The sequence below is a fragment of the Mustelus asterias genome, chromosome 5, assembly GCF_964213995.1.
Source record: "Mustelus asterias chromosome 5, sMusAst1.hap1.1, whole genome shotgun sequence".
NCBI classification, from domain to species: Eukaryota; Metazoa; Chordata; class Chondrichthyes; order Carcharhiniformes; family Triakidae; genus Mustelus; species Mustelus asterias.
Genome location: NC_135805.1, coordinates 71,350,057 through 71,364,319, shown reverse-complemented (window position 1 = coordinate 71,364,319; position 14,263 = coordinate 71,350,057). Strand labels below are relative to the sequence as shown.

Genomic DNA, 14,263 nt, shown 5'->3' with positions numbered 1-14,263 from the left:
GAACTAAATTATATTATTCTCAGTATTCACAAAACAGTCCAGTCTTGTAGAGCACAATTCTCAAAATTTAACTCAGCACCAACATTCTCAGACATTGTGCAACATCCTGAGCCTCAGAGTCTAGAAGAGAGCAGGTACAACTCTGAACCAATAAATGAAGCATCTGTATGGCATGCTCCGTGTTCCTTATTCCATTTGTCATTCCTTCTCTCATCTCGATTCTAAGGAGAAGTAATACTGGAATAGGAAATGGTACATTATTATCTTTAACATAGACAGAGAGCGTACTCCTGTTATGTATTTTGAGTATGAAGCTATGCACCCAAATGATAATTACCCTAAAGATGGCAGTTCAAACCTTGGAAAAGTTATATCTGCCTGCAGGTTGATTTCAGTCCTTGTTTCATTAAAATAAAATAAACTTAATGAGCACATGACATCCAAAGAAGTTTTGGTATTTCAGCAGCATTAAATCAGAAACATTCAGAAACCATTACCAAAACGTAGCCATTGTTCTGAAGGTAGAAATATCTTAACCTTGATTCAAAGTGAATTCATCACTTTTTATTTGACCTTTTTTCTATGGAGTACCACAGGGAATCAATGCTGCGGTCACTATTATTTACAATATATATTAATGACTTGGGCGAGGGAAGTGAATGTACTATTGCAAAGTTTGCGATGACACAAAAATAGGTGGGGAGGCAAGTGGTGAGGATGACAGAATCTGCAGAGGGATATGGACAGATTGAGTGGACAAAATTTGGCAGATGGAACATAACGTCATAAGATGTGAAGTTATGCACTTTAGTGGGAGCTGAATGTTATTTAAATGGAGAAAAATTGCTAAAAGCTGCAACACAGAGGGCTATGGGGGTCCTCATGCATAAATCACAGAAAGCTAGCATGCAATTCAGCAAGTCATAGAATTAGATTGAATTATTATTATCACATCTATTGGGATACAGTGAAAAGGATTGTTTCTTGTGAGCTATACAGACAAAACATAGCATTCATGGAGTAATAGGGGAGAAGGAATATAGCACCAAGAAAACAATGGTGTCCACAAGATTTAGGAGCTGAAGTAGGCCATTCGGCCCATCATGTCTGCTCCGCAATTTAATACGATCATAGCTGATCTGATATAATCCTCAACTCCACTTTCCCACTTGATCCCCACAACTCTCGACCCCCTTACCGATTGAAAACCTGTCTATTTCAGCCTTGAAAAAAAAACTTCACGACACGGCCTCTACAGCCCGCTGCGGTAAAGAATTCCACAGATTTACTACCATCTGTGAGAAGGATTTCTTCCTCAGCTCTTAAACGGACAACCCTTACTCTGAGATTATGCCCTCTGGTTCTGGACTCTCCCAAAAGGGGAAACAAATGGAAACTTATGGAACACTATATTCTGCGACGCAGAATATAGTGTTGCAATTACCGATAGATAAAAGAAAGATCAGCTTAATGTGTGATAGGACCATTCAAAAGTCGGAAAGAAGCTGTTCTTGAGTCAGTTGGTACATGTTTTCAGACTTCTGTATCTTTTTCCTGATGGGAGAAAGTGGAAGAGAGTATGGCTGAGGTGCAGGATCCTCGGTTATGCTGGCTGCTTTCCCGAGGCAGCGGGATGTGCAGACAGAGTCAATGGACGGGAGGCTGGTTTATGTGATGGACTGGCAAATGGAATGTTGGCCTTTATTTCAAAGGGAATTGAGTATAAGAATAGGAAAGTCTTGCTAAAGCTAAACAAGGCACTAGTTATTGTGAACAGTTTTAGTCCCCTTATCTAAGGAAAAATATACAGATATTGGAAGCAGTAAGAGATGGTTCACTAGGTTGATCCTGGGTAGGGAGGGATATTCTTATGAGGAGAGGTTGAGTAGGTTGGGCCTGTACTCATTGGAGTCTAGAAGAATGAGAGGTGACCTTATCAAGACAAATAGGATTCTCAGGAGACCTGACAGGGTAGATGCTGAGAGGTTGTTTCCCCTTGTGGGAAAGTCCAGAACCAGAGGGCATAATCTCAGAGTAAGGGTTGTCCATTTAAGAGCTGAGGAGGAAATTCTTCTCTCAGATGGTAGTAAATCTGTGGAATTCTTTACCGCAGCGGGCTGTAGAGGCTGTGTCAAGTTTTCAATCGGTAAGGGCGTTGAGAGTTGTGGGGATCAAGTGGGAAAGTGGAGTTGAGGATAATCATATCAGATCAGCTATGATCGTATTAAATGGCGGAGCAGACATGATAGGCCGAATGGCCCATTTCTGCTCCTAAATCTTGTGGACACCATTGTTTTCTGGGTGCTGCTGCCCACTCTTATTTCTTGCTGCTTTGTACTCTGCTTAAAATGCTGGTCACTTCTGATCACCATTCCTCTCTTAGCTGCAGTCTAGTTCGGTTATCTTCTGGTCATGCACCGCATTAAATGTTGGTTGTGTTCTCTTAAGTTTCTGCTCCCATAGGAAATGGTGCTTTCTGGTTCCTGAGTGTGCCCATAACTTGCTTTAGGCAACAACCCAAAGAGATGCCTGAAACAACCCAAAGAGTGCCTGAAAGAGGCACACTCGAGTAATGGAACACATGGCTTGTGAACCATGTGTTGGCCACTATTACCATACAAAAATGACCATTATAACCAAGTAGTTTATCGCTTGATCCTTCGTTAACACTCGCATTGCACTGGATCAGGGATGATCTTCTAATTTGCTATGTTTGTCAATGATTGTCTTTTGAACACATATCTGAACATATCTAGCATGATTTTTGAGTATTTTGTCCACTTATATTTTATTTCCCAAAATTGAGAATTGAGTCTTTTTTATTTTACGATCTACACAAAGTTTATACCACCAGGTTAAAGTCTAACAGATTTATTTGGAATCACGAGCTTTCCGAGCACTACTCCTACATCAAGGTAAGAAGTCTAACAACACCAGGTTAAAGTCCAACAGGTTTATTTGGTAACAAACGCCACTAGCTTTCGGAGCGTGCTGCTCCTTCGTCAGGTGGAGTGGAAGATCCCTACATCAAGGAGCAGCGCTCCAAAAGCTCATGATTCCAAATAAACCTGCTGGAATTTAACCTGGTATTGTGAGACTTCTTACTGTGCCCACCCCAGTCCAACGCCACCATCTCCACCTCAAAGTTTATGCCAACAATGTTTTGAATAATTTAAAGCATGTTTTTAATAATTGAAAGCTTCTGCAAAAAGAATATTACCACTGTCTTGAAGCGGCATATAACTGTGGCAACCATAGATACAGCAGAGATTAGACACATTTCTTGACTATTTTGAACTCTACTTTGCTTTTGTGGAACCAGTGCCTATGCTAATCTTGAAAGTACTCTCTGTACAACAAAAGTGCTGACGTTCATTGTATTGAGTGAAGCTTTCAAGCCATAGTTTAATCCTAGGTAGTTTCTCGGCATTCCAGATGAGTTTTTGAAAATGTTTATGAAGCATATTCATACTTTTTGTGTGTTAGTAGGTAGGACTGAGTTAAATCTTCCCATCAGCCTCCATTAAATTGATAGTAACAGATTTATCATTATTTGCTTAGGTGGAGCAGATGGGATTGGCAAGGCCTATGCCGAGGAATTGGCTAGCCAAGGCATTAATCTGATTCTCATTAGCCATGACCGAAGCAAGCTGGAAGCTACAGCCATCGCCATTTCGGAGACTTTTAATATTGAAACCATTATAATTGAAGCTGACTTTACCAAAGGGCGAGAGATGTACCAGCCAATCCGAGAAGCTTTGAAGGATAAAGAAATAGGCATCCTAGTGAATAGTGTGGATGTGCCTTATGAACACCCACGGTTTTTCTTAAATGCATCTGAGGATGAACTCTGGGATCTCATAAATGTAAATATCGCTGCAACCAACATGATGATCCACATTCTGTTACCAGGAATGATACAGAGGAAGAAGGGAGCTATTGTTAACATTTCCTCAGGGTCTTGTTGTAAGCCCACACCACAGATGGCCACATATTCAAGCACTCAGGTATCTCTCATGATTGCTGCAATTATCGTATGCTCTATCTATAACAGTGTACCCACAGGAGAGAACATTATTTGCTGGAAGCTTCAGAAAGCTTCTCAAAACTACCATGTTTACAACCCTTCTGAAATGTTTAACTCTGGGTGTTATATCTAAAATTGTAAGTGCTGTCTCCCTATAAATGAGAATAATGTGAGTTATGAGTCACAATTGTTTAATTATATTGGGATTTTGCACAAGAAATGCTTGAAATTGTCATTTAGATATTCAGGGTTTTCTGTTTGTCTGCATCACCCATTTGAACCTTTTGGTTTTAATGAGAATGAATGTTAATTGCAAATTATTTCCTCTTTTTAAAAAATATTTTCTCTTTGTGATTATCTACAATGAGGATAGCAAGAAACCCAGTGCAAAACATCACAGCACTTCACAGCAGGGATGGGTGGGGCAAGGCTTGACTGCTAAATTAACAGGATTCATAAGAGCCTTGTCAACCTTTGACTTTCTGCCAGCAATATTTCTCACCAGGAAAACTGGAACAATAAACTGCTGAAAATAATTGTATTTTTACTAATTCCAGGGCTGTTATCTTGACTTTTAATGAAAAAGTTAATTTTGTGGCTTTGTTAATTCAGAATTAGTCTGAGTCTGTTTTCATGAATTATGCATTTTGAGATATAACTTTATTGTTTTTCAGACATATTTGGACCATTTTAGTAGAGCTTTGCACTTTGAATATGCATCTAAGGGAATCTTTGTTCAGAGCTTGTTGCCATTTTATGTAAAAAACAACTCTGCCTCACACAGCGATGGATTCTGCATCTACTCCTGGATAGCACCATCAGCTAATGTTTATGCACGTCATGCAATTTCTACCCTTGGAATTTCCCACAGGACTTCCGGTTATTGGATGCATTCAATACAGGTGATTATAATGTTGGAATTGTTGAGATCCAAAAATGACAATAAAGGACTTAAATTTATATAGAGCCTTTCACAACCTTCGAGCATCCTAAAGCTTTTCACAGCTAATGCAATTTATCACAAGTGTTGCCAGTCACTATTACAATGTAGGGATGTGTTGAATTGCAAGGTGCCACAAAAAAAAAGTGAATTGGAAGAACATATTTTAGTGTTGGTTGATGGATAAATGTTGGCTAGCACATGGAAGAATTCTGCTCTTTCGTTTTAAAGAGTTCCATAGACCTTTTACACCCAGCTGATAGATGGCAAACCTGACGTGCAGAGGTTTCTTACGACTATTTTGCAATATCAGCTTATGCTAGTGCACAAGCCTTTGTTGCGAGACAACATTTTGTGGATCTGAGCCTCACCAAGATATGAGTGTATAGCAACAAAAACAGAAAACGTTGGAAAATCTCAGCAAGTCTGACAGCATCTGTGGGGAGAGAATAGAGCCAACATTTTGAGTCCAGATGACCCTCCATCAGACGTGCTTAGGTTTTTCTGCATTTTCTGTTTTTGTTTCAAATTCCAGCATCCGCAGTATTTTGCTTTTATTGTATGTATGTGTGTGTGAGATCTAGAGTACCAGCAACATTAGGCACTATTAGGTACTATAGTCGACTTGGGTACAAACAGTACTAGACACTGAGTAGTCGATCTTACAAGTTTAATTACTTGTGCACAAGGAGAAACAGACTTGCAGCCCTCTGTAGAGAGTGTTTCTGAAGTTACGTACAAACAACTTGGCAATTATAGTTAATTACAGCAAATGAGAAACAAGCAATTTTTCTAATCCTTCATTTGCATACATTTTCACCATTCATACACTAGCTTTTTGCCCTTTCTTATTCAATGAAAAACTGTCTCCTGCTAATCCTTCATTTGCATAGCATGTCCCCATATCTTGCCTTTGGTATTCTGTTATGGAAAACTCTGATTTTTCTTATCCTCGGGGTGAAGGCCGAAAACAGAATGTTTATGGGACTTATGCAGGTGAAGATTCGCCATTCCTGCTAAATACGCAAGCACTGACCCCATTGAAGACCTGTATGCTGATAAGCATTTTCCATTGCTTGACAGAGATTTATGGAAGCTTAATTTTAACAATTTTAACTTCCACAAGTGTATAGCCTACATTATATGATAAAGATTATATGATGTAAAAGAGAAGTCTGTTCTTACCAGGCTGTGCCCAGTTTCTTCCCTTTAACTGGTAACAAGAAAGCAGGTTAGCTATCTCTCTCTCTCACCAAATGAAAGTGTTTAGTGTGAGAATTATGTCAGAGATTGTTGATAGCCTGAATGCTGTAATCAATGGATTAAAGAATGAAGGTCTAGACAAAGTGTGTAAGACTTAAGTAATGAATGTTTCTTGGAATGGGGTATCAGGAGTGAGCATTTTAATAAAGAAGTGGCTTGATCAACTGAGACCATTTAAATACCTGGGAAGTATGAAAACTGGGGGTACCAAGAAGGTGTGAGCTAGAATTACCATATTGAATGTTGCATTTAATAGAAAGAAGAGGATATTAAGTGGCCAACTGAATAGAGAGTTGCAAAAACAACTAGTGAATGGTTTTGTATGTAGTGTGATGCCAAAACAAGAGGAGAGGCTTCAAAATAGTTTTGAAAAGCATGGAGACAATAGGAAAAATAAGGAAATATTGGCAGTGGTACAAGAAGAATGTTATTTGGTTGATGCTATCAGAAAAAGCCAAAATAATTGAATTGGCATGTGCTGACATGATGTTGGGAAAAGTTGTTAGAAAGGTCGATGGCAGAAGAAAAAGGAGGAGGAAAAGAAGGATACACATGAGCCACATTTGTTTTTCATTTAGGTGTTGTGGACATCCTTGGCTAGACCAGCATTTATTGCCCATCGCTAATTACCCTTGAGGAGGTGGTGATGAGCTGCCTTAAACCACTGCAGTCCATGTGGTGTAGGTACATGCATGATGCTGTTAGGGAGGGAGTTCCAGAATTTTGACCCAGTGACAGTGAAAAAACTGCAGTTATATTTCTAAGTCAGGATGGTGAGCGGCTTGGAGGAGAACTTCCAGGTCATGGTGTTCCCAAGTATTTGCTGCCCTTGTCCTTCTAGATAGTGGTCATGGGTTTGGAATGTGCTACCTGAGGAGCCTGGATGAGTTTTTGCAATGCATCTTGTAGATGGTACACGGTTGTCACACTTTGTCAGTGGTTGAGAGATTGAATGTTTGTGGAAGGATGCCCATCAAGTGGGCTGCTTTGTCCTGGATGGTGTCAAGCCTCTTGAATATTGTTGGAGCTGCACCCATCCAGCAAGTGGAGAGCATTCCATTACAGTCCTGACTTGTGTCTTGTAGATGGTGGACAGATTTTGGGGAGCAACAGGTGAGTAACTTAGCACAGAATTCCTAGTCTCTGACCTGCTCTTGTTGCCACAATATTTATATGGCTCGTCCTGTTTGAGTTTCTGGTCAATGGTAACCTCCAGGATGTTGATAATGTGGGATTCAGTAATGGTAATGCCATTGAATTTCAAGGGCAATGGTTACATTATCTCTTGTTGGAGTTAATAATTGCCTGGCACTTATGTGGCATGAACATTACTTGCCACTTGTCATCCCAAGCCTGGATATTGTCCAGGTCTTGCTACATTTGGACATGGACTGCATCAATATCTGAGGAGTTATGAAAGGTGCTAAACACTATGCAATCATCAGTGAACATCCCTACTTCTAACCTGGTGATGGATGGAAGGCATTGATGAAGCAGCTGTAGATGGTTAGGCTTAGGACACTACCCTGACTCCCATTAACTCTAATTTTGCTAGGGCTCCTTGATGCCATACTTGCACAAATGCTGCCTTTATGTCAAGGAAGTCCCTCTCACCTTGCCTCTCGAATTCAGCTCATTTGTGCATATTTGAGCTAAGGCTATAATGAGATCAGGAGTTGAAATGACCCAGGTGAAACCCAAACTGAGCCTCAGTGAGCAGCTTATTGCCATTCAAGTGCTGCCTCAATGTGCTGTTGAATACTTTACTGATGATCGAGTGTGGACTGCTGGAGCGGAAATTGGCTGGGTTTGATTTTTTGTGTCCAGGACATACCACATTGCGGGACAGATGCCAGTGTTGTAGCTGTACTGGAATAGCTTGGCTAGGGACGTTACAAATTCTGGAACACAAGTCTTCAGTATCATTGCTGGAATATTATAAGGGCCAATAGCAGTTGCAGTATCCAGTGCCTTCAGCCATTCCTTGATATGTGGAGTGAATCAAATTGGCTGAAGACTGGCATCTGTGGTGCTGGGAACCTCCGAAGGAAGCTGGGATGGATTATCCACTTTTGGCTGAAGATTGTAGCAAATGCTTTCAGCCTTATCTTTAATGGGCAATAGTATGCAGAATTGAAGAGGGAAATACACGACACTGTTATTAAGAGATGCAGAAATGAGCCAGAATCACTTGAGGATGATTATTTACTTTCATCATTGATGTGCTACATTTCCTTTCAAAGACATAAAATTATTTTCCTTAATGATCTTAACCTGACTGCTAAGTGCAAATGCTAATGAACTTAGCTAACTTTATTAGGCTGCTAAATTGTTTTGATATGCGCAGAGGTACAGAACATCTTTAAATGAACGAAATCTATTGTGTGAAGTTAAAGCAGTCTGTTGTTTGTGTGAAATTATTTTTGTGATTTTCTTTTTTTCTTTTGCAGTTTTTATTTGCCCAGTACATGCCTGAATGGCTGTGGGTATGGGGAGCGACTCTAATGAACAACAGATCGTGCAGAAAGGCAGCATGCACATCATAACCAAAGACGTTGACTGGCGGCAAATCATATTTGCGTGCAAACCTACCTACACCCTGTGAGCAGGATGAAATGATGTCGTGTTTTTTTTTGTGGCTATAAAATGTTAATCATTTCACTCTGAAACTTACTTAATTGGAAGTGTCACGGGCAAGCATCTAACAACTTGATGCCACTTGTATATCTTCAAAACTCTCAAAATCAAAATAGTATGTCTATCAATAAGATCAGGGCAGGCATCATTATTGTCACCCACAATTAACGCAACCACATAAACAACTTAATTTTTAAATTCACAAAATGACTAGTCGCCTCACTGAATTAATCTTGTAAATGGATGAACCATACTGATGAGGAAAAGTTCCAAGTAGTATTTGTAATCAAAATATGAATTCCTTTTGGGCCAAATTCCCTCCCCCTCCCCCAACAATTCTAATTATACTCAGCTATAAAAGCTGCTCTGCGTAGAATTACAGTCATGAAATACCTCTGAAAGAAACTAAAAGTTGTGGATAACTATTAAAAAAGTATTGGAGCACACACCATACTTCTATTCATCCCCAGCAATATCCAATTAAAAATATATATTTTAAACTTGTGGTTTGAAAATATGAAGAATTATTTATTGGGGTTTGTATTCTGTTTGAATATACATGAATTCATGAAGCTCCTGATTAACTATTGAGTATTGTCTCTAATTTACATTCAAACACTTGCCATATTTGTTTTAACCTTTATTATCTATCTACATATACCATACCAATGCCAAAAAATAGTTATTGGGCTATAAACTGTTAGTAAGTTTCATAATGTTTTTTTCGCTGGCTTTATTTATTAGTGAACTTCATTTTGCTAACAGTCTTCTATCTTTCCAGGGCATCATAGTGCATATGAACTGTTTTATATATTTACTATTTTTCAGCAGTAATTTGGGAATGTTTCAGTATTGAAATGCAGATAAACAATGTTCATAGGTGTTGCACTACTTTGTGGTATCGCAAATTTTGAATATAAACAGTTAATGCTGTGTAGGACACTCGAGTGTTCAACTATAAATCAAATTGTGTATTACATTGCCACAACTTTTTGGTGAGGTGTGCTCTTCAATCCATTTGATCACATCCTCCTGGAATACCAATCTTACTGGCTTCTCAAGCAAGTTGATGTCAGGTAAATACTTGTTTGCGCTCATTTGAGTCTTACTCAGTCGAATTTGAGTGTTTAAAAGTAACGTGAGGTAAGGTGGTCTATTATGGTTTGAGTTTTTATGGTACAGTTTTCTTTTAAATAATCTGCTATCCTGAAAGATCTGCAACTCTATCTTATTGATGTTCTGGTGTGGAGTTTGTTGCAAATAACTGGAATATATTAAAATACACATTGAGTGCAAAAATAAGCACATTTCAGTGTTTCAATTTTGTAACTGATCCTATTTTGTATAAGATCCATTGAAAAGATATTAAGATTCACAAGATTTATTTTTAAACTATTGAAGATATAATGAAGAGGAACACAATATAGTAAACAAGGGGACAATGTTCTTCTTTCCCCTCCGGAAGTCAACACTGCTGCAGCCTTTGGGCACTAATCAGATGGAACACACCTGAAATTTGTCTTTTGTTTGTAGTTCCTTGAAACAGGCACCATTCTAGTGATAAAAATAGAAAATGCTGGAGATACTCAGAATCATAGTCGTATAGTGCAGAAAAGGCCCTTCGGTCCATTGAGTCTGCACCAACAGTAACTACCACTAAAGTTGCACTGATCCCATTTTCCAGCATTTGTCCCATATCCTTGAATGTTATGGTGTTTCAAGTACTCATCAGCCTCAACTACCTTCCCAGGCACTGCATTCCAGATTCTGACTGCCTGAGTATTTTTTTTCTCAAATCCTCTTTGAATCCCCTGCCCCTCACCCTAAAACTATGCCCCCTTATGATTGACCCCTCAAACAAAGGGAATAGCTGCTTCCTATTCACCCAGTCCAAATCCCTCATAATCTTATTCACCTCAAACATGTCCCCCTCATCTTACTCTGCTCTAAAGAAAACAATCCAAGCCTATCTAGTCTCTCCTTATAGCTCAAATGCTCCATCCCAGACAGCATCTTCTCTGTACCCCCTCTAGTACAATCACATCCTGCCCATAGTGAGGTGACCAGAATTGCACACAGTACTCCAGCTGTGGCCTAACCAATGTTCTGTATCGCTCCAATATAACCTCCCTGCTCAGTATGACACAACTGATAAAGACAAGTGTCCCATGTGCCGCCTTAACTAGCCTATTCACCTGATCTGCCACTTTCAGGGATCTGTGAATAAGTACCCCAAGATCCTTCTGTTTCTCTGAGCTTCTAGTGCCCTAAGATTCATTAAAATTCCCTTGTCCTATTACTTCTTCCAAAGTACACCACCTTGCACTCATCAGGTTTAAATATCATCTATCACTGCTCTGCCCATCTGACCAACCCATCTATATCTTCCTGCAACCTTCTTCACTATTGATCACCCTACCAATATTGGTGTCATCTGCAAACTTCTCAATCCCCCCGCATTCTCATCTGTATAATTTTGGTACATAACAAACAATAAAGGACCCAAGACCTGAACCTTGTGGTACACCACTGGACATTGGACTCCATCACTCAAACAGCCTCCCACCATTACCCTTTGTATCCTATTACTAAGCTAGTTTTGGATCCATTTTGCCAGGTTTCACTGAATTTCATGTGCTTCAACTTTCTAAATCAGCTTTCCATGTGGCATCTTGTCAAAAACTTTGCTAAAATCCATATAAATGACATCATCTGCACTTTCCTCACCCACACACTCGATCACTTTTTCAAAAAATTCTATTGAATTTGTTAGGCATCACCTTCCTCTGACAAAGCCATCCTGACTATCTTTAATCAATCCATGCCTTTCCAAGTGGAGATTAAAACCATCTTTCACAGGCCACCTTTTTCCTTGTCATAACAACCTTGAACCACAGAGTGTTGTAGTCGCTATCACTAAAATGTTCTCCCACTGGCACATTAAACACTTGTCCGGCTTTGTTCCCCAAAACCAGATCCAGCACTGTTCCATCTCTTGTTGGGCCTTCTAAGTATTGATGCATTTCAATAAATCTGCCTCCTCTAAACCCTTTACACTATGACTGTCCCAATTTATGTTATTGATGTTGAAATTCCCTCGTATAATTACCCGATTATTATTCTTACACACCTCAGTGAATTGTCTACATATCTGCTCCTCTATTTCCTGCTACGTTTTGGGGGCTGATAATACATTCGCAGTATTGTAGGTGGCTCCTTTATATTCCTGAGTTCTCCCCACAAAACCTTGTTTGAAGATCCTTCCAAGATGGCATCTTTCCTCATTGCATTAATTGTCTCTTTAATTAATAGTGCAACAGTCACCTCCCTTTACACCCACCACTGCCTCATCTAAAGTTCCTATACGTTGGAATTTTGAGTTGCCAATCCTGCCCTTCCCTCAACCATGTCTCTGTGATGGCAACAATATCACGCTTCCATATGTCAATCCACGCCTTAACTCATCAATTTTACCTGTTATACTTTTGGCCTTAAAGTAAAGACCATCCAGCCTTGCCTTACCTCTCTTCACACTCAACATAACTGAACTCACTCTGACTTGCTTCCTTTACTATAGCTTGATGTGTCTATTTTACAAATGCCCTGTGTTTTCTCTCCCTGTAAGAAGTTTAACAACACCAGGTTAAAGTCCAACAGGTTTATTTGGTAGCAAAAGCCACACAAGCTTTCGGAGCTCCAAGCCCCTTCTTCAGGTGAGTGGGAATTCTGTTCACAAACAGGGCATATAAAGACACAGACTCAATTTACAGGAATAATGGTTGGAATGCGAATACTTACAGCTAATCAAGTCTTTAAGAAACAAACAACGTGAGTGGAGAGAGCATCAAGACAGGCTAAAACGATGTGTATTGTCTCCAGACAAGACAGCCAGTGAAACTCTGCAGGTCCAGGCAAACTTTGGGGGTTACAAATAGTGTGACATGAACCCAATATCCCAGTTGAGGCCGTCCTCGTGTGTGCGGAACTTGGCTATCAGTTTCTGCTCAGCGACTCTGCGAGTATTCATAAACTTGTATAGCTTTGTTTTGGATTTGTGTGAGGAGTTGCATGAAATCACCTGTGAGAATAAGCAGCCCAGTCATGGTGTTACAGTTACTCAAGATTTACAAATACCCTCGAACAGGACTATAATACTATAAGACAAGTAAACACCAGAAGTAATAAACATGTACACAGTTTTATTTAGAAATTCCTCCTTGTTCCAAACTATATCTATGATACCTGAACTCCATAAGTTCCCCGTGCCCCAAACAACATGCACCTTAAACAAATTCATAAGTCAAATCCAGCTTTTAGTTATCACATAATACCAGGAGGATGATCCAATCTGGGACGTATCTTTGCCCGGTACAGCAAAGATATTTAAACTGCCTTTATGAAGATTTCTGCACTAGTTTGGCTGAAAGGAGCCTCTGCTGTTAATAATAAACTGGCCTTCCATTGGATGTTAAACTGGCCTGTCTGCTTCTGCAGGAGTTGACAATTATAACCAAAAGAGAAAATGCTGGAAAATCTCAGCAGGTCTGGCAGCATCTGTAAGCTTTGACAAAGGATCGTCCGGACTCTCAACGTCAGCTCTTTTCAGATGCTGCCAGACCTGCTGAGATTTTCCAACATTTTCTGTTTTGGTTTCAGATTCCAGATTCCAGCATCCGCAGTAATTTGCTTTTATCCTGTTGACAATTATACCTTGGTTCTCTCTTTGATTCTGCCTACTGTATATTAGGCAATCTGTCTCTCATTGATCTTCCATTGATCTCTCAGTCATCTAGGTTAATTGCTTCCTGATGATACGGCAATTTACATCTGATCTTATCTAGATGTCTGTTAATCCCATTACTGAGAAAAGGACATATCTCATCATCCACTTTGAATGTTGGCTACTGCTGTCACCAGGCACATTCTCCCCTGTTGCTGGGTAGATTGGAGAAACTGATTGCAGATCAGTTGCTCTATTAATTCTGAGTCCTGCTGTTACCAGGCAAATTCATGACAAGGCAAAGACTTGTCTTCTCATTGAAGATACTGTAACAAACTCTAATGCTTACCTTGGGTTTAAATTGAAGCTGCGGTTCAGGAACTACAGTTCCTGCTGGGCCTCAGGACCTCTGCTCACGTGTCAGCCTAAAGATTGCACCACACACCATAGGTGGTGTCTTTTACTGTCTTCAGGTTGGGAACTTGGGTCTTCAATGCATGCACCAGCTGGGAAAGGGCTGAGCATGCATAGGTTGTCCACCTTCAAGCTGAGGATTGACCCTATGCGCATGCATGGAAGAAAAAAAGTGAAACAGCACAGAATGGCAGGTCAGAGTGCCATTAGAGAGATGTCTCCGAGAGTAGGATACAGGGAAGGGACAGGCTGAAGATCCCAA

The 14,263-nt window shown here is 39.9% G+C and overlaps 1 protein-coding gene across 4 annotated transcripts in view; it reads left to right on the top strand.

Moving 5' to 3' along the window:
- Positions 1-10,194, top strand: part of hsdl1 (hydroxysteroid dehydrogenase like 1) — a 46,731-nt gene extending 36,537 nt beyond the window's left edge. For 3 of the 4 annotated variants that reach the window (XM_078212751.1, XM_078212750.1, XM_078212749.1), the window contains 3 exons: positions 3,562-4,007; positions 4,702-4,929; positions 8,681-10,194. In XM_078212751.1, the coding sequence (XP_078068877.1) occupies positions 3,562-4,007; positions 4,702-4,929; positions 8,681-8,776 (770 nt within the window). In that variant the 3' untranslated portion in view covers positions 8,777-10,194. Of the gene's footprint in view, positions 1-1,899; positions 2,147-3,561; positions 4,008-4,701; positions 4,930-8,680 lie in introns of those variants that run through there. The other variant, XM_078212748.1, reaches the window with a different exon arrangement.
- Positions 10,195-14,263: the final 4,069 nt, after the last annotated feature.